This window comes from Petromyzon marinus, chromosome 63 (assembly GCF_048934315.1).
Source record: "Petromyzon marinus isolate PM22_M1 ecotype Great Lakes invasive population chromosome 63, UKy_Petmar_22M1.pri1.0, whole genome shotgun sequence".
Classification (NCBI taxonomy): domain Eukaryota; kingdom Metazoa; phylum Chordata; class Hyperoartia; order Petromyzontiformes; family Petromyzontidae; genus Petromyzon; species Petromyzon marinus.
In genome coordinates, this window is record NC_133729.1 from 8,236,452 (window position 1) to 8,259,669 (window position 23,218).

General features: G+C 54.4%; 1 protein-coding gene across 1 annotated transcript; it reads left to right on the top strand.

The window, feature by feature from the left end:
• The first annotated feature begins 862 nt into the window (after positions 1–862).
• Positions 863–19,683, top strand: PIP4P2 (phosphatidylinositol-4,5-bisphosphate 4-phosphatase 2). The gene is made up of 7 exons (XM_032977609.2): positions 863–1,005; positions 9,541–9,731; positions 12,530–12,636; positions 13,186–13,291; positions 14,831–14,883; positions 15,602–15,692; positions 16,800–19,683. The coding sequence occupies exons 1-7, from the start codon at positions 900–902 to the stop codon at positions 16,941–16,943; spliced, it is 798 nt and encodes a 265-aa protein (XP_032833500.1). The 5' UTR covers positions 863–899; the 3' UTR covers positions 16,944–19,683.
• Positions 19,684–23,218: the final 3,535 nt, after the last annotated feature.

Below are 23,218 nucleotides of genomic sequence, written 5' to 3' on the forward strand. Positions count from 1 at the left end.
TTCCAGAACTCATCTTCTGGACGTTTCTACCGATAAAACCCCGAGTCACACTTCCCACTGATCTGAGTTTGCGAGAGAATCATTTTTTGTGGCGAGATGTTAATTCCCCCGCGTGGTATACAGGAAGTCGTGGATTAGATCCCGACCCTGACGCCTGCTGCATATTTGAAGTTTGCGGTGTCTCTCATCATCATCACGGTGGCTAGGAGATGTTAACTCCCCCGCCTAGTATACAAGAGGTCGTGGATTAGATTCCGACCCTGACGCCTGCTGTGTATTTGGAGTCTGCGTGTCTCTCATCATCATCACGGTGGCTGGGAGATGTTAACTCCCCCGCCTGGTATGCAGGAGGTCGTGAGTTCGATCCCGACCCTGACGCCTGCTGCTGCTGTATATTTGGAGTTTGCGTCTCTCCCCGTGGTCGCGTGGCTTTTCTCCGCGTTCTCTGCCCCCCCCCTCCACATTCAGAATCAACATCACCGACTCCCCCTGGGTGTTTTTGTTTGTTGTGGATGCACCCGATTCAAGAGCCGAATGGCTCACAGGGCTATACAAAAATAAATTAAACTGAACTAGGGGGCAACATTCAGTTTGGCGGGGTCGAGCGGTTACGCGCGTGACGTCACGAGCGCGAGAGTGACACGGATGACGTCACGAGCGCGCGAGTGTCGTCAGTGACGTCACGAGCGCGAGAGTGACGCACGCGACGTCACGAGCGCGAGGAGTAACGTTGCCGACGTCACGGACGCGGGAGCGACGCCCCGTCGTCGCGAACGCGCGCGTGACTCTCGCTAGACGTCACTCACGCGCGTGCGTCCGGTGACGTCACCCACCCACCCCACAATCTCAACAAGGGGCCCCGCCCCCCACACGAGAGACCCGCCCCCCCTGCCCGAGCCATGGCCGCCGACAACACGGACGAGCGGTCGCCGCTCCTCTCCGTGAACAACTCCGGCAATGTCACTCCGTCGGCGCCCACCTTCGACGAGGGCGCCAATGCGGTCGGTGAGTTGCGTGCGCGCTTCGTCTGATGTGGAAAAAGAAAGGTGGAGTTGGGATATTAAATGCGGTGGCTAGGAGATGTTGACGACTTTGCCTCGCCTGGTTTACAAGGGGCTCGTGGGTTCGATCTCGACGCTGACGATGCCTCCTGCTGCTGCTGCTGTGTATTTGGAGTCTGCGTCTCTCATCATCACGGTGGCTATGAGATGTTGACGACTTTACCTCGCCTGGTTTACAAGGAGCTCGTGGGTTCGATCCCGACCCTGGCGATGCCTCCTGCTGCTGCTGCTGTGTATTTGGAGTGTTTGTGTCTCTCTCTCTCCCCGTGGTCGCGTGTCAACATCACCACGCGTTCCACATTGTCGACCACGAGGAGGAGGAGCAGGAGGAGCCGCCACTTTGGTTGAAGCGATAATGTGTGATCGCCAGGTCGCTTCTAGAAATATCATAGAGCGATCGATACATTACGGTAGCCGAGGCCTTTCCCGCTCCTGTGACATAAACAGCGGTAGTTGGTAATAATAGTATTATTATTAGCTGTGCATGCCCGTCAACCCCTTACCAGTGCCTACATAATTAGAGATCAATAATAAAGGCCTTATACATCTCAACGTTAACCCTACAGAGTCCCATCACAAGGCGAGAAACACGAACACAAATAGGCAACACGGTTTCATATTCTTGGTTCTTTCGGTAAAGTCAACCTTAGAAGGGAAACAATAAAAATAAGAATTTTATTTATATATTTTTTTATTGTTTCCCTTCTACGTGCCTTTACCGAAAGAACCAAGAATATAAATCCCTGCAGTCACGAAATCTTTAAATAAAAAAAACACGGTTTTAGTTGCCCGTATTTAAACGGCTGTACGCCGTATGGACCCGAAAACTAGAATTTTTCCCGTACAAGAATACGGGCTTAAACCCTGTGGGTTGACAGCTGTTAGCTTATTTGGGACCTTATAGGATTTTGGGACCTTATAGGATTTTGAGAGGCAAGATTTGAGGGACTCACACCCCTCACCCCCCCACCGAGGCTTTTGTATTTCGTAGCGCGCTTAGGCGCCGCGCCGCGCCAATTGGTCCGCTGGGCTCGCGCCGCGATTGGTCCGCGCCGGCCTCGCAGTGGATTGGCCGGCTCGGCCAATGGGGGGAGGCCGCCGCCGAGACGGAAGCCGATCCGCGCTGGGAAATGTGGGACGGGCTGGGGGGGAGATTTGTCCACTACTTGCTGGTGGTGGTGGTGGACCCATGTTGTGGTGGTGGTGGACCCATGTTGTGGTGGTGGTGGACCCATGTTGTGGTGGCGGTGGGCCCATGTTGTGGTGGTGGTGGACCCATGTTGTGGTGGTGGTGGACCCATGTTGTGGTGGTGGTGGACCCATGTTGTGGTGGTGGTGGACCCATGTTGTGGTGGTGGTGGGCCCATGTGGTGGCGGTGGGCTCATGTTGTGGTGGTGGTGGACCCATGTGGTGGTGGACCCATGTTGTGGTGGTGGTGGACCCATGTTGTGGTGGCGGTGGACCCATGTTGTGGTGGTGGCGGACCCATGTTGTGGTGGTGGCGGACCCATGTTGTGGTGGCGGACCCATGTGGTGGTGGCGGACCCATGTGGTGGTGGTCCCATGTTGGTGGTGGCCCCATGTTGGTGGTGGCCCCATGTTGGTTTTGATTGTGGTCCCATGTTGTGGCTGCTCACCCCAAGATATTATAAATGCCCTGATACGTGTGGCATTGTCTTTGTGATGTTCGCCTTTAGGCGTTGTTCTCTGGTCTGACACTGGTGGTGGTGAGACGAGGCCCCTTAAGAGAAGGCTGCTGCTGTCTCTGGTGTAGATAAGTCGGTTTCAAAGACAATGCCATGTAACAGTATAGTTACATTATTATTAAAGACAATACAGTACATCTGTTATCAGAACCATGTTTGTTTACATGTTCACAAGTACTGCATGTGGTTAATGCAGACTGAATTCCTTCCAAAGGTTTTGTTTGGTGTTTTAAACATCTTAACACAACTTCTATTTTATTTCCAGAAAGGGCAAAACCTATTTTTATACTTAGTGGTGGTGGTGGTTGTTGTGATGATTATTGACTTACCCAGTAGTGGTGTGCCGCTGTGGGTCATCCACAACAGAGACCCTAACAGCACAACGTGTGACGACGCTCTGCCCCGATCCTCATCGTCACAGCCGATAGCGCCACTCCGCTACTGCTCCTCATGTCTTCTCTCGTCGTTGTCTCTGTCTGTCCAGTCGTTGTCTCTGTCTGTCCAGTCGTTGTCTCTGTCTCTCGTTGTCTCTGTCTCTCCAGTCGTCGTCTCTGTCTCTCCAGTCGTTGTTTCTGTCTGTCCAGTCGTTGTCTCTGTCTCTCCAGTCGTTGTCTCTGTCTGTCTGTCGTTGTCTCTGTCCAGTCGTCGTCTCTGTCTCTCCAGTCGTTGTCTCTGTCTGTCCAGTCGTTGTCTCAGTCTGTCGTTGTCTCTGTCTCTCCAGTCGTTGTTTTTGTCTCTCCAGTCGTTGTCTCTGTCCAGTCGTTGTCTCTGTCCAGTCGTTGTCTCTGTCTCTCCAGTCGTTGTCTCTGTCCAGTCGTTGTCTCTGTCTGTCCAGTCGTTGTCTCTGTCTGTCCAGTCGTTGTCTCTGTCTGTCCAGTCGTTGTCTCTGTCTGTCCAGTCGTTGTCTCTCTCCAGTCGTTGTCTCTGTCCAGTCGTTGTCTCTGTCTCTCCAGTCGTTGTCTCTGTCCAGTCGTTGTCTCGATCGACATCAGCAGCCGTACGAAACAAGTTGTTGGTGTCAGGCTCTATCCGCTGCTGGCTTAAAGCCTTCCTCTCCTCCCTGCCCAATCCCTGCCACGTGGTCTCTACCACCTCAGCGGGCAGCAATTCATCTTTGAGAAACAAATTATCCCCTTTCTTTTCTGTTCCTCCCACACAGCTTAAAAGACGTCAAGCTTGACAGTGTTCACTCAAGCGCTGTCTTCCGGACAGTCCTGTTTCTTCACCTGAGGAAGGCTACTTGTGTTGTGGCCGAAACGTCGTGAGAATTTTATTCTATTATTATAATTTTTTATTATTTTATCTCCATTCTACGTGACTTTACCGAAAGAACCCAGAAGATGCATCCCCTTTCTTTTTCACGTCATATTAAAAAAAATGAAGATTCGTGTTTGTTATTTTTTCATCATCATCATCATCATCGTCGTCGACGTTGTTCTATATACCTTTGTCCACTTGAAATGGGTCTCCAGTGCCGCTGCGAGGTGTGGCAGCAGTTGGCACGCCGCCGACTGTGCATCGCCGACCGGTCTGACCGACGGCCTCGTGGAAGGAGGCCCGCTCCGTCCAGCAGTGGGTAGACCCTGGCCGGTGATAATTCACCGATAACCCCCACCCACCCACCCCCCGCCGAAGGCCGGATTTGTGGATTCGTTCACAGTTTGCACTTTTCACCGTAAAGCAACGACACGGCTAAAATGCGGTGTTGCAGCGAACATCGTCGGGGCGATGCAATTTTAATGGGTGGAGAATATCGCCCCTCCTCGCCAGCCGTGCATCATCGACCGAGCTCCGGTCCCAGCCTCGTGAAATAAACCACCCAAAGCCGACACGGAGCGGTGGTGGCTTCATCCAGCAGTGGAGTGACCCTACATGCCTGTCAACCCCTTGTCAGTGCCCTACCTTATTACAGACCAATTCAGACCGTATTGGTCACCCCGTGCCCCTTATAAATCTCAACGTTCATCCTGCAAAGTCACATCACAACATCACAAGGGAGAAACAAACTAATAGACAGTTTTTGTTGCCCATATTGAAACGGCTGTGCATTGTATGGACCTGAAAAACTCAATTTCCCTGTACAAGAATATTGGGTGAACCGTATCGATTGACAGGTATGATGTGACCATTGTTGTTGATGATGATGACATTGCTACAGTGCACGCGATACACTTAAGGGCTGGGGAGATGGGGGGCGCGGTGTGCCACGCTATGGACCCGCCACCCGGGAACGGCTCGCATCGCTGGCGAGAGATATCACAACCGGTACTGGCCACCACCCCACACCGAGCCTCCGTTCTTCTCCCTTGGTTCACCAACCCACACTCTACCAGCGTGGCGAAGTATGGTCAGACAGCCCCCATAACCGGCACGGCGTCAGGAGACAGAATCGGAATCTTAATCTATGCTGGAGGAATCCGATTAGATGTATCCAGCAGTAGATTGACAAATGGCTGTAAATTATAATTAGTCAATTGTTATAATTAATTATAATTTGCCCACGTTACATCATTGATTTTAACTGCCGTGTATCTTTTAAGTTAAGTGTTGCAGCATTTTTTTCATTTCCATATCAACATTGCACCTTTTAACAATTAGATGTATGCCTACAGTCAGCACCTGTGTCAAATCCACTGCTGGATGAAGGCCTCCCCAAGCCATCACTGCCATCATCGGCCATGGTCAATCCACTGCTGGATGACTGCCTGCCCCATTAATCGTGCTGCAGCACGCTGGCCGGTGCCGGTTCGTGAAGGCAGGGAGAATAGAATCACAGTACAGTACAAGAATGCGTTTGACTGCACCGCCGCCCCTATGCTCACAATGCTGCCCAACTCCTGCTGTAGTCATATACATCCCTCTCATCATCACCATCATCAGCTTATCTTTTTCCAAGCTGTCATTGTAATAATAACATGCAGCATTTCTTAAGTCGGCAAACGCGTTACGCCGTCGCCGCAAAATGGTGCTGTTTGTTGCTGGCTGCTCGACGTTCTGAGGCTGACACTGAGCAGCTCAAACAAAGTGCGCACCTTGTGGTGCATTCCTTCGTTGTAAAAGACGTGACCTGTGATCATGTGACGTCCCTTTGCTTCAGCGCATCAATACATTCCATAATTTCGCAATGTGGCGTTGTTTTTTTTCTTTCTTGAGAACAAAATCCATTCGGCATGTATCCACTCTACGGAATAGGACGGTGCAGCCACATCCATCATTGTACTGCGATTCTATGCATCCCTGCCCTCATCCAGCGGTGGATTGACAATGTTTCTGCCGAGGTGGTGGCTAGGAGATGTTAACTACCTCGCTTGCTCTGCAGGAAGTCGTGGGTCCGATCCCGATGCTGACGATGCCTGCTGTAGATTTGGAGTTTGCGTGTTCTCCCCGTGATAGCGTGGATTTTTCTCGGTGGCTTCCGATTTTCCCCTCGCATATTTAGAATCGGCGTCCTCGCACATTTAGAGTATTTCGCTACTGCTGTACATTTCCACGTGATGATGATAAGCCTCTTTTGTTGAGCTATCGTTTGTGATAGCCAGGTCGCTTCTGAAACAAGAGCTGTATAGATTGGTGGGCCTTACTCGGTAAAATAAAAAAAAGTGTCTTCTCCCCCAAGTCCTACACTGTGCTCCTCCATCAGCTCAACGATCCTGCCACCGGACCTCTGCCCCCACCACGCTTCACCTACCTTCATCCATGGCCATTTCGCCACTTCACGCACGTGCCCCCATACCCCACTGCCTCTCGTCCACGTTGCACCCATCGGACACCCTCGCCCACCATCACATTCCACCTCATTCCGCCTTTCCTACCCCAGCAACATCAGCTCCGTTCCCAGCCCCTGTCCCTCCATCCGTCACCTCCCTCACTGACCAACGTCGGCTCCATTCTATCGCGCCCTGGAAGGACGCTGTATACAGCTAGTCCCCGACTTACGATGGTCCGACTTACGATATTTCGATCTTACGGCGGCGATAGCGATATGATAAAATTGTAAAATATTTTACATTTTGCGCGGCAGGCAAACGCAGCAGCGTACGAGGTACGATACTGTAACTTTTATCATCGCCATCCTTCTCTTCCGGCAACTAAGTTAATGTAACAACCTAACATCATCGTTCAAGTATGCAGACGATGGACAGAATCTGGGTGAGTACAGTAGAATATGATACGTTAGGATACGTTCAAAGCATGTTAAAAGTTTTTATAGCAGATAGGATTGTTTCCTGAAAAAACTTTCTATGAAATTGCAGTTCATATGGGTAGGCTAAGAATTTACCTTGTTTTTTTACTTTAAATTTTACTGTGCAATACAGTATTGTAATTAATAACTACATACAGTATATAGTTTATACAGTACGGTACTGTAAATTGCTCTGTTTTGCTAAATTCTCACCATTCTTTAAGACTCCTGGGTAGGGCCAGGCCATCTTCGACTTACGGTATTTTCGACTTACGATGGGGGTCGTCGTAACGCATCTCCATCGTAAGTCGGGGATTACCCTGTACATCCGAAATAGAATAGCATAGTTTTGTGTCGCTGTGGCTGCTGCTGCTGCAGGGCAGGAGGTGGAGGAGAAACACCTCAGTAGGTGAGGCCCATCTCGACCAGGCCTAGAAAACAGTCGGCGTCACCTTTCTTTTTATGGACGTCTGCGTTTATTTTACGCGTCCGTGGGAACAGAAAGCGGTCCGACTTCAGCGTTTGTTTTGACGTGCGAGACGACATATTAACTCAGAATTTGGCTTGGATAAAACAACACAGAGGACGTAAAACCATAAGGTGGGCCAACAGGAGGAAGTGAACAGTAAATCTTTGTTGTTTCGCTCGCAGGAACTTCCACTACCCCCCCCCCCCCGCAGTCAAATATTTCACACGGGACCAGAGGTCATCAGCCGTGAGACTGGGTTATTCATTAAACTTAATAGGGGCAGCTTCAAATCACGCCGTTCCTTTACTGAGCTGTTTTGTTGTATGTATGTTGACCTTATTTCGCACGGTACATTGGCACCGGGGCAAAGGATAACAACACAAAGCACGAAAAAGCAGTTCTAAAGAAATCCGTTTTCAATCTCAATACGATGATTTTAAAAGGAAGAGCGTTCCAGGCGGCCGCAGAAGCGCGTCTGAAAGCGCAGCGCGATGCAGCGACCGTCTTTATTTGACGGGTAGCCAAAAGCGGCTGCTGCTGCTGCGAGGATGACCGGAGTTTGCGTGAGGATGGTTCATGCTCCTTGTTCAACTGCTTTGGCAATTTTAATGTTAAAATTACGATTTACGCGGTGTTTTCCTGGAAACACTCAAGACTGTCTTTCAGCTGGGTCCTGCCAAGTTTTCGCAGGAGGAGAGCGTTATTGTTGCTGCGCGCGAGATCCCAATTTAGTAATCCGTAGGTCTATTTTTAAGCATTGGCACGTTTTTCTTAAGCCAATGCCTGCTTACACTATAGTTGATCATAAATTATCCGGCGTGCTATTATCCGGCTTCCAACATTAACCGGTGGTCCCGGGCCAATTCGGCGAAACCGGCAAAACCGCTCCAAAGGCTGTAACCAGTCCGGCAATCGTCAAACACATCATCATGTTGTTGTTGAAACAAGAGCGGTGCATGTCCATAACCCCGTGCGGTACAGTGAATACGGGAACTTTGTACAGTGGGATATTTATTTTTTGTCTAATTTGCATGTTTTATTTAAAGCATAAAAAAATCACAACATCTAAAACATAATGTCACGTTAGAATGTCCAAAAATAAGCTATTTCAAATAATGATGGTGCAGTGATTGCCCAGCGTTTTTGAAAATCCGGCAACCCCACCCCCGGAGTCACCGGATAATCGATGATCGACTGTCCATGTTTCCATCAGCTATGGGGAGGAAACCGCAGAATCCAAAGGAACCCCCCATGCAAACCCAGGCCCTTGTTGCTGTGAGGGCTTAAGTTCTGTTATCAATGCTGCTGCACCCTGCCCCCCAGTCAAACAGCAGCACCGCAGTGGTGTGCTGCTCGCGTTTACAGCCCTGACCCAGTGGTGGAAATGCCACATTCCTATGGTGGGGGCAAGTCTAGCCTCGGGACAACATTCTTCTTGACTTCCCCACAAAGTGGTGCTTTATGGGTGCCGCAGGGATGATGATGGGCTGAGCCTACACCCCAACCAGGATGTGAACTCAACCTTACAGTTTGTGAGCCGCTCGCTCTACCGCTGAGCCGCCTGGCAGTTCTAATAGAATTTAGTTTTGTATGGTGTCTTGACGCGACTGCGTCTGCATCGGTCGTGGGCATCCCCTAGGTTGACTCGGCCTAAGGTGGCCAGGTATGCTGCAGGCCACACCAACCCCCTCCTGTGCCGTGCCCGGCCTTGACAGGCGCTCTCGCTAACGTCACTTGGCCCGGCAGTCTTAAGAGGCTATTTGGGGGATCTTTGTCTTGGTATGTAGGGAGGAATGGTGGCAGAGTAGTTTGCGCACTGCGGAAACGAACGTGACGACCTAAAATTCGGTTGCGGATATGCGAACTGGTCCTGATCCTCTTATAAGGTCGACGACTTAGTCTTGATGTGAGCACCCGCAGCGATGTGCGTTAGCGTCGACACTGGGAAGACGAAGGTGGCCGGGCTTGGCCCTGTCAACACTGCCGCCCCCGTGGGTGCACCACGCCGCCCTTAATGGGCGCTCGCTAACGACACTAAGAAAAACCACGTGGCTTGTCTGTGTATGTGTCTCCCTGCCCCCCCCCCGCCTCCCTCTCCGCCCCCCACCCCCCCGTCACAGGCTTTCCAGGCTTTCCGGGGGGCCCGCCCCCCATCCTCCCCGGCGAGGCGCCCCCTCCGTACACGCCGACCACGAGCCCGGACTCCGGAGGGGTGCCCATGATCACGTGCCGCGTGTGCCAGTCGCTCATCAACGTGGAGGGGAAGCTTCACCAGCACGTGGTCAAGTGCAGCGTGTGCAACGAGGCCACGGTGAGCGGGGACGCGTGCGTGTTTCGTGCGTGTTGCTTGCGTGTTGTCAAAGGAACAGCGCTGTAATCCAATAAAATCGGACAAAGAAAGTAGGCGTGCCGTTGCCCGTATTGGCAACGGAGGCCCCGGGGGGACAGGCGTCCATGACGTCTCCTGGCCAAACCCCAATTGGCGGAGCCAGGAGATTGAATCTCTACCCTCGGGGCTCCTCCAGAAACAACGAAAAGCCACTTCGTGTGGCCACATGGAATGTTCGAACGCTCACTGCGGAGGAGAGGCTGCCACTCCTCTGTCGGGAGCTGGACCGGTACCGCCTGGATCTCTGTGGCATTCAGGAGGTCCGGTGGACCAGTTCTGGCTCCTGCCACCATGATGGGTGGACAGTCCTCTACTCGGGGCAGCAGACTGCCAAACAACAGGGTGTGGCTCTTCTTTTGAACAAAAGAATGAAGGGGGCGTGAGAGTGTGGCGGTGGTGGTCGTGGTTACTTATGCCCCCACCGAAGACGAACATCCGTGGAGGGATGCAGGCAAAGCCGATTACTAAGATGCCTTCTATGACCTGTCACAGGTGCTGGCTAAAGTGGCCCCTCGGGATAGTCATCTTGTTGAGTGACTTCAATGCCCGAGTTGGTCATGATGCTGGCACCTGGTCTGGAGTGATTGGAGGGCATGGGCCAGATCAGCTCAATAACAACGGTAGGAGGCTGCTAGATTTTTGTGCAGCCCATGGGCTTGTAATTACCAACACGCTGTTCCGACATCGGCGCATCCACACAACATCATGGATGCATGCCGGGTCCAAGCAAGAACATCTGCTGGACTACATAGTGACGGACCAGCGGATGTGAGCCCATGTCCTTGACACCAGGACCTACCGTGGAGCTGATCTGCCCTCTGACCATCGACTAGTCATCTGTAAGATGCGCATGCCATTCTTCCACTCCGGTGATGGGTGTACACCCAGGCCCCCATTCCAACCTCAAGTGACCTGGTCTCAATTATCTGATGAAAGTTGCAAGTGAGAATTTCATCATCGCTTGCGGCTGGGGTTGGCATCGTCCCCCACTCCTCCTGATGTTGAGGATAAATGGGCGAGGTTTAGGACTGTGACTCATGCAGCTGCAATGGCTGCTTTGGGTACACGGTCCGGACCTCCCCAGAGACCCTGGCTGACAGAGGAGGTGTTCAGGATAGTTGAGAAAAGCGACAGGCCCACTGTCATCGGCAACAGAATCCCACGTCAGAGATTGATGAGGCTTACCGCAGCCTTCGCTCGGAGGTTCGGAGAGCCGTGAGGCGCTGCAAGGATGGGTGGTGGTCGCGGGTTGCTGAGGAGATGGAGTCTGCCTCAGTGGCCCGCGATCACAAATCTCTATTTAACTCCATCAAAAAGTAACCTGCAGTGCCACACCTATTACCATCATTAGGGGAAAAAACGGTGATTCAATCTCCGACCCCCAGGAACAGGTTTGTAGATTTGCTGAGCATTTCTGTGAGGTCCTGGGGGAGGGAAAATCCCTCAGCCAGGAAAACATCGTGGCACAAAGTGGGGATGACCCTGCTCAGGCTGCGGTGCCTCAAACATTGGAGGAAGTAACCCCCTGTGAGTGGCTGGCTGAGGTGCTATCTGTTGAGGAAGTACTGAGGGCGATCCGGAGTCTGAGACCAGGAAAGGCACCGGGCAGAGATGATCTCCCAAGCGAAATGCTGCAGGAGGGTGGCGTTTGTGCACAGACTGCCCTATATGACATCATAACAACAGTCTGGACCACTGGACGGGTTCCGCAGGATTGGAAGGATGCCCTGGTGGTCCCCCTCTTTAAGAAGGGGGACCGCACAGACTGTAACAACTGCAGGGGCATCTCACTCCTCAGTGTGCAGGGAAAGGTCCTGGCAAGGATTATTCAACATCGCCTTGCCAGGCACGCTGAGGAGGGGCTTGCGGAGCCTCAATGCGATTTCAGAAAAGGGCGGTCCTGCACAGATGCCATATTTTCTGTTCGACTGCTACAGCAGAGGTGTAGGGAATTCCAACAAGACCTACTTCTCTGCTTTATTGACCTGGTCAAGGCCTATGATACCATCAGTAGGCCTGGGCTCTGGGTTGTTCTTCCTGCTTTTGGAGTCCCTGACCCTCTGCTCACGATCATTAAGGACCTTCATGATGGTGAGCGGGCCCGGGTAAAACTACGTGGCTGGGAGTCAGAGCCATTCCCTGTACACCTTGGGGTGCGACAGGGATGTCCTCTGGCTCCCACATTTAACATCTATTTTGACCACGTAGTTTGTGAAGCCTTCAATAGCTGTACCGGGGGAATCTCCATTTGGTACCGATATAATGGGAGGCTGATCGATGCCCGGGTGCAGTCAAGGGATGGCTTCCTATTCCTCAACCACGTTATGTATGCCGATGATTTGGTAATAGCTGCTCATTCATAGGAGGAGTTGGAGGCGCTGCTGCTGAGACTGGAGCGTGCCACTAAGAGATGGGGCCTTACCATCAGCCCCACCAAAACTAAGCACCTGCCTGGGTATTTTGTACCATCGGACACTCCACCCCCACAACTCCCAATCGGTGATGGGGGGTGGGGGGGGGGGCAGCTGCCCGGGGCTGCCCTTTCAAACAGATGTGTTGAGACGAGATGCGGCGGTGCGGAGCGCTCCGAGACAGCCCTGGCGTATACGGGAAGGCGGCTCGCGATGATCGTTGATCGGAGAATGTTCTCGAGCTGCAGGGCCTTTTTGAACCCGCTTGTCCGCCTGCGTTTGTCCCCCCACCCACCCCCTCTACCACAGCCGATAAAGAACGCTCCCCCGGGCAAAAAGTACGTGCGCTGCCCGTGCAACTGCCTCCTCATCTGCAAGGTGACGTCACAGCGCATCGCCTGCCCCCGGCCCAACTGGTGAGTGCCCTCGTTTGCGATCACTGCACACACGTGGGCGGAGGAGACGGGCGCGCAAAGACACGCAAGCACACGGGGACAGGCGCGCGCAGAGAGACGCACGGGCGGAGGAGACACCGTCGGGTACAACGCTCGCTCACAGACACAAGCGTACAAGTGCTGCGCTACGAACCCGGCAACCCGAGTTCGATTCCCGCTCACGGCCAACACCGGTGGCGATTATCTGAATCGGGCCTGGCCCTCCCCTAGGGTGACTCGGCCTCAATTGAGTACCTGGTGCGGTGTGTAATAAACATCGTCACCGTGGGAGACAAAGGTGGCCGGGCATGGTGCCGGCCACCCACCCCCTCGTGTGCCGTGTTAGCCTTCATAGGTTCTGCTCGTTAGCAGCACTTGCAGGGTACACTGGGGATCTTTGTGTGTGTGTGACGTGTGTTGCGTGTTACGTGCGTGTGTGTGAGACGTGTGTGTGAGACGTGTGTGTGAGACGTGTGTGTGTAACATACATTTGCAATGCGTGTGTGTGACGTGTGTGCGTTCCACACTCAGCAAGCGGATAATCAACCTGGGCCCCGTGACGGTGGCGGCTGCCAATCAGTCATCGCAGCCGTTCGGCACTCGTGTGGTGTGCGGACACTGCAGCCAGACGTTCATGGTGAGTGTGGAGTGAGCGACGCGCCCTCACCACGCTCGCCTTCGGCGTTGCCTCGCCGCCGAGCCCAGCTCGCTGTCGTGCGGCCAAGCCAGCTCGTAGACAGACTTGCAGCCTCACGGCCTCACAGACTCCAATAGGCCTACAGACTCACTGCCTCACGGCCTCACAGACACCAATAGGCCTACAGACTCACAGCCTCACGGCCTCACAGACATCAATAGGCCTACAGACTCACGGCGTCACAGACACCAATAGGCCTACAGACTCACAGCCTCACAGACACCAATAGGCCTACAGACTCTCAGCCTCACGGACTCACAGACTCCAATAGGCCTACAGACTCACAGCCTCACGGCCTCACAGACACCAATAGGTCTACAGACTCACAGCCTCACGGCCTCACAGACTCCAATAGGCCTACAGACTCACAGCCTCACAGACACCAATAGGTCTACAGACTGACAGCCTCACGGCGTCACAGACACCAATAGGTCTACAGACTCACAGCCTCACAGACACCAATAGGCCTACAGACTCACAGCCTCACGTCCTCACAGACACCAATAGGCCTACAGACTCACGGCCTCACAGACACCAATAGGCCTACAGACTCACTGCCTCACGGCCTCACAGACACCAATAGGCCTACAGACTCACAGCCTCACGGCCTTACAGACATCAATAGGCCTACAGACTCACGGCGTCACAGACACCAATAGGCCTACAGACTCACAGCCTCACAGACACCAATAGGCCTACAGACTCTCAGCCTCACGGCCTCACAGACTCCAATAGGCCTACAGACTCTCAGCCTCACGGCCTCACAGACACCAATAGGCCTACAGACTCACAGCCTCACGGCCTCACAGACACCAATAGGCCTACAGACTCACGGCGTCACAGACACCAATAGGCCTACAGACTCATAGCCTCACGGCCTCACAGACACCAATTGGTCTACAGACTCACAGCCTCACGGCGTCACAGACACCAATAGGTCTACAGACTCACAGCCTCACGTACTCACAGACACCAATAGGCCTACAGACTCACTGACTCACGGCGTCACAGATACCAATAGGTCTACAGACTCACAGCCTCACGGCGTCACATACACCAATAGGTCTACAGACTCGTAGACTCGCAGCCAAGCTAACTCACAAATCTTGTACATTGTCTCTCAGCTTTATACACTTAGAACCTTATAGACTCACAGCTTCATAGACTCTCAGACTCCACAGCATCAGACTCACACCATCATAGACTCAAGCCTCATAGACTCACACAGCCAGGCGAGCTCACAGTTGGAACAGCGCACACATTCAACGTCCCATTCGGTTGTCAACCCCTCTTGGCGTCGATAAAATGAGGACCACTACAGGGGACGTTAATCATCCTTAATTTTTTTCAGTGGATAGACTGGTCCCTGCCATAGGATCGTGGAAACGTCTATCATCAGCTGCAGGCCGTAACGGCGGGTAAGTACGGCCTTTTATAAATAACGAATCGTTAACCGAGCGTCCGCTTTGCTCTTCGCAGTGGGCCGAGTATCGAGATAACACTTTGGCCAAGTGTCCGCACTGCAAGAAAGTGTAAGTAACATCACTCACTCGCAGGTTCACTCATGCACTTTAATCATTCACAGGTGACTCATTCACTGCTTTAATCATTCCCAGGTTCACTCATTCATTGTTTCACTCGGTCACTGATTCACTTATTTCAGTCATTCGTGGTTTTGGTTGTTCGCTGTTTAAATCGTTCAAGGAGTCAATCGTCCACGGATTCAGATATTTACAATTCACTCACTAATTCACCATCATTCAATAATGTACTGATGTATTCATTCAATCGTGTGTTTACCGATACAATATTTTACTTTTTCAATGATTCAATCTTTCCTTGTTCTTTTATAATGCATTGAATTCGCCTATTCACTCATTAACCGATTAATAGGTAGGAGGGTGTGTGTTGTCGTCTGTGTATATGCATGCACGTGGGCAGTGGTAGTGTAGCGGCTAGCTTTCTCCACTATGGACCTGGCGACCTGAGTTCGATTCCCGCAAACGGCCAACACAAGTGACGATTATCTGATTCGGTGCTGGGCCTCCCCTACGTCGACTCAGCCTAAAATGAGTACCTGGTGCGTTGTGTAAGCAGCTAGGGAGCAGAGGAGGCCGGGCGTGGTGCTGGCCACCCACTCTTTCGTGTGCCGTGCCCGTCTTCATAGGTGCCACTCGCTAACAGCACTTGCCCCAACAGTCTGTTAAGACTACACGGGGGGACCTTTGTGTTGTGTGTTGCATGGATCAGGTCGTCGATTGGAAGGCGGTTTCCACGGCGACGCTGCTGCATCTTCCTGGTGCTTGGACTCATTGCTGTCGCGATCGGAGCCGGAGTCACGGTCGGTCCCACACCGGGGGAGACGTGGGGGGAGAGGAGGGAGATGTGGGGGGGGGAGAGGGGGGAGAGGGGGGAGACGTGGGGGGGAGAGGAGGGAGACGTGGGGGGGGGGAGGGGGGAGACGTGGGGGGGAGACGTGGGGGGGGGGAGAGGAGGGAGACGTAGGGGGGGGAGAGGGGGAGACGTGGGGGGGAGACGTGGGGGGGGAGGGGGGAGACGTGGGGGGGGAGAGGAGGGAGACGTGGGGGGGGGGGAGAGGGGGGAGACGTGGGGGGGGAGACGTGGGGGGGAGAGGGGGGAGACGAGGGGGGGGGGAGAGGGGGGAGACATGGGGGGGGAGAGGGGGGAGACGAGGGGGGGGGAGGGGGGAGACGTGGGGGGGAGAGGGGGGGGGATAGGGGGGAGACGTGGGGGGGAGAGGGGGGAGACGAGGGGGGGGAGAGGGGGGGAGACGAGGGGGGAGGGGGGAGACGTAGGGGGGAGAGGGGGGGATAGGGGGGAGACGTGGGGGGGAGAGGAGGGAGAGTTGGGGGGGGAGAGGGGGGAGACGAGGGGGGCGACATGGGGGGGAGAGGTGGGGAGGGAGAGGGGGGAGATGTGGGGGGGGGAGGGGGGAGACGTGGGGGGGGGAGGGGGGAGACATGGGGGGGGAGAGGGGGGAGACGAGGGAGGGGGAGGGGGGAGGAGGTGAGAAAGGTGGCTTCCCCAGACATCAGTAGGGACACTCTCCTGTAAGCAATGGTTCAATGTTGAACCACCTGTTGAGAAGCAAGTTAGAAGCTGATGAGAAGTCTGTGGGGTGTCTGTCCAGGGATCGGCCCGTATTGTTGTGTAGAGAGCCCTGGTTTACACGGCAGTAGAGCCAGGGGTGTCCACGATCCAGTAGATGTCTGAGCCAGCCCCACGCCTCGACAAAAAGGGGGAGGGTCGGGCAAGAGGGGGTGCTCAGCCTTCGGTCGTAGAAGACAAAAAAGGCGAGAGTAACCCAATGCGCGTGACAATGACGACATGTGGGGTGGGTATGCCTACGGGCTGCCCGCCCCCATGGATGGTGATGACGATGGTGATTGTGACAGCGAGGGTGTGTGCGGGTGGGCACGGCATGCAGGTGGGCACGGAGAAGATGGCGCGTGAGCACCGTGGGATATACGCCGCGTGGATTCTGATCTACGTGATCGGTCTGGCCGTGCTGCTGCGAGCCTGCTACTGGGGCTGCCTCAAGGTGAGCCAGCCGCAGCCCGCGCTGCCCTGAAGCCCTCCGGCCGCAGCAGCAGCAGCAGCAGCGCCACCGCCACCACCGCCGCCGTCAGCCACCAAGACCGGGCTGCAACCGCTATTACGGCTACAACAACGACCGCAACCACCGCAGCTGCTTACGACCGTAAACGTGTTCAACCTGAACGTGCGCGGCCACCCGCTCGTGCCATCGCAGGCGCCCTTGCCGAGTTTGCCAATCGTTTTGTGTTTGTCGGCGCGGGTGAGCCGACGCCGGGGCAGCGGTGGCTGTTGCCGTCGGCGCGTCAGCGCTGTGTCACCGCGGACGACACCGGAGCGTACCGCCACCGTCGCTGTTTTGGCAACGGCGCCGCCGCCGTTACCGGTGGCACCGCTACGACTTGCTGGCAACACGTAGCAACACAACAACCAATATGTTCAACACCACTTGCAACCGCTATCATCACCGTTACCAGCAACCATTGCCACCGCAACCACCGTCTTCATCGTCATCACCATCACCACAATCAATATCTTCACCAGCACCATAAGCAACATCACCACCATCACCACCGCCATAACTAATATCATTACCGTTACCACCGCTATAACATAAATAACATGTATACCGTCACCATCAGAATCAATATCATCGCCATGACCACCACAACCGGCAGTCGCCACCATCGCAGCAGTCACCGTGAGCACGGCACGAGCTCTGACCCCCACCAGCGCGGCAAGGAACCCCGTGGCTCACGGCCCCACGTTGAGTTTTGATTGGCAACGTGCGCGCCGCCGAGCGACACAAACACTCCTCCTCGTCACCGCAGGCCGCGGCTGCCCCCCGTCGCGTCACGGGCAGTGGCGGCCGCTCGGCGTGTCCGTGCTTTAGCCACGGTGGGTGGGGGTGGGTGGCAGCGTCTGCCTTTCTGGGCAATTTAACAATTCTCACTCGGGGGGCGGAGGGGCGGGGGGGAGAGAGTTGCGCGCCGCCAATTCGGGTTGCGCGCAACCGACATGGCTTGACGCGTGGACGTCTGTGCAACTGGTCGCGCGGTCGAGTCGGCCACGTTTCGCGAGGCGCCGTTGCTAGGCACGATCGTCATGTGCGTGGTGGTGGGGTGGGGCGGTGGCGGCGGTGGTGCTGGTGCTGGTGGTGCTGGTGGTGCGGTTGAAGCTTTGCCCTGGCCACGCCCAGGCACGGCCTCGCTGCCGTGTCTGTGGACAGGGCGGTCGCCGTGAGCTGCCTCCGCGCCCGTCGCTGCGCGAGCGTCGGAACGCGGTCTGATCAATGCTGCTGCTGCTGCAGATGATGATGCCCCTTGTTTCTCCGTTAGATCGGGAGCTCAAGTGGTGGTGGTGGTTGTCATCGTTGTTAACTTTTGTTTCGTTTTGCAAACCTCGCCAACGGAGCACTTAGCGGCGTAAGTCTCAACCCGGCAGATCGCGCGCCCTTGTAAATAAATCCCGCTGCTGCTGCTGCTTGAATGAATGGGAAGGAAGATGATGATGAGGTTGTGCGAGGTGGTTGGGGGTGTGGTGGTGGTGGTGTGGAGAGCGTGGAAGCCCTGATGGGGAAGTTAAGGGGTTTAAACCGAGCACGGATTTTTTTCAGTGGACTTAATTCACAAAGTTTGGCGTTGTTAGCGTAGCGCGTGGGGTTTGCTCGTAGGTGAAACGGATGGCTCTTCTGTTATTCTTAGCTCTTTCGGTAAAGTCACGTTGAAGGGAAACAATGAAATAATAAAATATATATGAAGCAATAAAAATTCTCACAACGTTTCGACCATAACACAAACGGTCATCCATTTGTGTTACGGTCGAAACGTCGTGAGAATTTTTATAGTTTAATATATTTTATTATTTTATTGTTTCCCTTCAACGTGACTTTACCGAAAGAGCTAAGAATATGAATTACTGCAGTCACGAAAGCTTAAAATCAAAAGGCTCTTCTGTTGTCGCAGCACACCTGGGTTACGAGTCCCTGGGGAGAGAGAGAGGAGTTTGACTCTTCGTCGATGATGGCCCAGCGTGTGAGGGCTGTGTCTTCCGGCGTGTTTAACTGACGGCGGCTGGCGGCTGGCGGCCGTGGGGCCAAGGGTTGCGTTTGTTGTCTTCTGTCCGAGTTTTGGGAAACGCCTTGGGATCAAATGTGGCCGGGTTTTTTTTCTTTCTTCCCGAGGAATAATGTCCCCCGAACGGGCAACTCGACTTTACACTAAAGTTTGGTTCGCAGCGGATGATCTTTACCAGAGTTAACGTGTCCCCCGCTTCCCCCCCCGCCCGCAATCCCGTTACGCACGGACAAACGGGGGAGCATGTTGCGTCAACGCTTCCGAACTTCGTTGAGAAAAGCATTCAAGAGAATCGAGTGACGTTCGGGACCCACCACCTCGGCCGCTGCGGTGACGTCACTTGCCACAATCAATGCCGTGACGTCGCCGGCGGAGAGAGAGAAACGGGGCACGACTTGGCGCTTGGACCGCGACGTTGACGCTTCCGAGCGTCGCTCCGGCGAGCTTTGAATATCAATTTATTAAAAGTCTTCTTAGGTTTCACATTTAGCTCGTGCGTAGCTGCAAGAGAAGAGCCGTTGGTGTTTTTTGGGTGCCGTCTTCCCCCCCCCCCCACACCCTTTCCGGGCTAAGCATGGCGAGCCGGGAGCCAGGGAGAGGTATCATTCCTCGGACGCTGGGTCGAAACGTTTGAATAACTAACAAAAAAATAATTTTAATTATACTCAAAAGGAGTTCTTCTCGGGGGGGGGGGGGGGGAAATCGACAGTGCTCGGGAGTGCAGGTTTTAGGATTGATAACATGCCACTGAGCAGTTCTCAGTGGCATGTTATCGGGTAATATTGTTAGTCAGGTAGGTTGTTAAAAAGCTCCTTGAACCCTCTCGGTTCTTGTGGAGTTGGTGGCCGCGTTGGAACCCGGCGACCTGCGCTGGGCGCGAGCGCCGGGGGGGTGGGGGCGGGGAGGGCGCAGCCGCCGGTGGGAACCCCGGCACGGCCGGAAACGGGGCGTGAGCCCGTACCGGATAAGTCGCCGATCCTTGCCGCGCACGCGATCCCGTGCCCCCGTGCCCGTGCCTGTGCCCCCGTGCCCGTGCATGCGTCGCGAGCGTGGGGGGAGCGGACGTCGACCGAGGCGTCCGTCGCACGGCTGCCCCGGGTGACGCGGAGTCGGTGGCGCTGGCCCGCGGGCCGTGCGAGCGTGCGAGCCTGCGATTGTGTCGCACGCGTGGCTCGGTATACAATTTAGTTTGTTTTGGCGCGCGCGCTCGCCATTTTGGTATTTTTGTTGTTTCCGTCTGCGCGCGAACGCGTGCGCAGCTTCAGCTACGAATCCGTGACGTTCGAACACGAGCGATGCACGCACAGACCACCACAGGCGTCAATGTACTCGCGCAGAACTTGCACGCCGACCCGGATTGTGCTCCCCTGCTGCTGTCAGCCCTTCGCACATCCGCACGCAATCATCGTTTCAAACAAAATATATTTATTGGAGTAGAGTCTCAGGTCTGTGATCCTGAAACCCGGTCTCCTGGAGCCGCGTCTCAAGTCTGTGATCCTGAAACCCGGTCTCCTAGAGTAGAGTCTCAAGTCCGTGATCCTGAAACCCGGTCTTCTGGAGCCGAGTCAGGTCCGTGATCCTGAAACCCGGTCTCCTAGAGTCGAGTCTCAGGTCTGTGATCCTGAAACCCGGTCTCCTAGAGTCGAGTCTCAAGTCCGTGATCCTGAAACCCGGTCTCCTAGAGTAGAGTCTCAAGTCCGTGATCCTGAAACCCGGTCTCCTGGAGCCGAGTCTCAGGTCTGTGATCCTGAAACCCGGTCTCCTGGAGCCGAGTCTCAGGTCCGTGATCCTGAAACCCGGTCTCCTAGAGCCAAGTCTCAGGTCTGTGATCCTGAAACCCGGTCTCCTGGAGTAGAGTCTCAAGTTTGTGATCCTGAAACCCGGTCCCCTAGAGCAGTTTCTCAAGTTTGTGATCCTGAAACCCGGTCTCCTGGAGCCGCGTCTCAAGTTTGTGATCCTGAAACCCGGTCTCCTGGAGCCGAGTCTCAAGTCTCTGATCCTGAAACCCGATCTCCTGGAGCCAAGTCTCAAGTCTGTGATCCTGAAACCCGGTCTCCTAGAGCCAAGTCTCAAGTCTGTGATCCTGAAACCCGGTCTCCTAGAGCCAAGTCTCAAGTCTGTGATCCTGAAACCTGGTCTCCTAGAGCCGAGTCTCAAGTCTGTGATCCTGAAACCCGGTCTCCTGGAGCTGACTCTTAAGTCCGTTATCCTGAAACCCGGTCTCCTGGAGCCGAGTCTCACGTCTGTGATCCTGAAACCCGGTTTCCTGGAGTAGAGTCTCAAGTCTGTGATCCTGAAACCCGGTCTCCTGGAGTAGAGTCTCAAGTTTGTGATCCTGAAACCCGGTCTCCTGGAGCCGAGTCTCAGGTCCGTGATCCTGAAACCCGGTCTCCTGGAGCCGAGTCTCAGGTCCGTGATCCTGAAACCCGGTCTCCTAGAGCCGAGTCTCAGGTCTGTGATCCTGAAACCCGGTCTCCTAGAGTAGAGTCTCAAGTTTGTGATCCTCAAACTCCGTCTCATGGATCAGAATGTCAATCGGAGCTCATCTTGAAAGCCAAGTTTCCTAGAATCGCCGCCGGGCCTCCGTTAAGACCGATGACGAAAATCAATTCTCAATCGCGAGACGCTCATCCCGAGACCCGGTCTCCGATGGGAAGATTTAAATCCAATCCCGATGTTGAAGCCAAGTCTGCTGGAACCCCCCCCCCCCCCCCGAGTCTCGCTTTAAAATGCACTGAACCTAGATGAGGTGACTTTGGTTATTTTCCTTGGCCGAAACAATGTCAGTGGTTGAACCGCCGCTATCTTTTACGTCGCTCTCAACGCTTGTCCGTGCGCACAACCTCCCCAATGCAATGATCGTTGTCGTAGTGACCCACCCCTCGATATCAACATTTGTGTTCGTTCTTTTTTACGTGTTTCCGTTTGTGTTTTGATCCACCGCGTCATTTATTTTGTAAATATTGGCGAAAGAGCATTTTCCGTAATGGTATATGTATATATTTTTGTTATGTTGGTTTGAAAGAGGGAATCTGTTATTTGTGTGCTCGTGCTCGCGAGCGTCGCTATTAACCGGGCTCTCCTTCGTGCGTTCCCCTGGTCACACCACGCGCTGTTGCCACCGTCGTTGGCATGACGCGCCCTGCGTTCCGCTTCTGCCCGAGGTAGCCAACTGAAATTCGGTTCCTGAAGACCGTCGCGGCACGCGGAGCGGCACGGCGGACAACGCGCGACGCACCGCCTTGCAACACGCGCGCACGTGTTGCAAGGCGCTGCTGTGACACCCGCCGTTGCTTGGTAACGGCAACAATATTATCATCGCGGCCGGCAAAGGATCCGTGTGAAGCCCCCCAACACTGCATTGCGTCGCGCGATACTCGTCCCTCCCCCCCCCCCCCCCCCCGTTGGCTGGTGGACATTCCGCATTCCTATGCTGGGGCCCGGATTGACAAATCGCTGCCGTCCTGCACATTGGCGATGTTGTCGTTGACGCGATGGCCCTTGCGCCTGGGGCCCGGGACCGTGCGCTCGGCTCGACATTATCCAGGGATGGAATTTTTAGTTTAACTAACTGTAGCGACGCGCGCTGGTGTCGTTATCATATCGCTCCCCCCCACCTGCTCCCAAGCACTTCGGCAAGTCATCCGATTATCTTCGAGAAAGTCGAAATGCGCGACGCGTCCCTGCGTCCTCGCCCACGATCTAAAGCAGGCCTGCGGTGAATATATTTTTCGATCTCATTTGCACATTTTGCGATATCAAGCGCTTTATTATTTTCCCGTGCCACCGATTGCCCCGAGGATAACCCCAGGATGATCGAGAGTTGCCCGAAGTTTTTGTTTGTGTCTGGGTTCAATGCGGCTTCTGCCGTCGCGACCGCTTCATGGACCTGACGCGCTACGTTCTGCACTTCTTGTTATTCCCTTGCATGTCAACCCTCACGCTGGCGGCTGAGACTATGAACCGGTGTGAAGTCCGGCGGTGGAGCGCTGACCGCAAAGTGGGAATGGCGAACGGGGTGTGGAACAAGCTCGCATAGCCCTAACCAGATCCTGCTCCTAGCCCTAACTAGATCCTGCTCTTAGCCCTAACCAGATCCTGCTCCTCACCCTAACTAGATCCTGCTCCTAGCACTAACCAGATGCTGCTCCTAGCCCTAACCAGATCCTGCTCCTAGCGCTAACCAGATCCTGCTTCTAGCCCTAACCAGATCCTGCTCCTAGCGCTAACCAGATCC

What these genes read in the sequence shown, in the direction of transcription:
- PIP4P2 (XM_032977609.2), top strand. Translation starts at nt 900, where the DNA reads ATGGCCGCCGACAACACGGACGAGCGGTCGCCGCTCCTCTCCGTGAAC. An exon ending in CGAGGGCGCCAATGCGGTCG is followed by an intron (nt 1,006 to 9,540) that starts GTGAGTTGCGTG and finishes CCCCCGTCACAG; the next exon opens with GCTTTCCAGGCTTTCCGGGG. An exon ending in ACTGCAGCCAGACGTTCATG is followed by an intron (nt 13,292 to 14,830) that starts GTGAGTGTGGAG and finishes TGCTCTTCGCAG; the next exon opens with TGGGCCGAGTATCGAGATAA.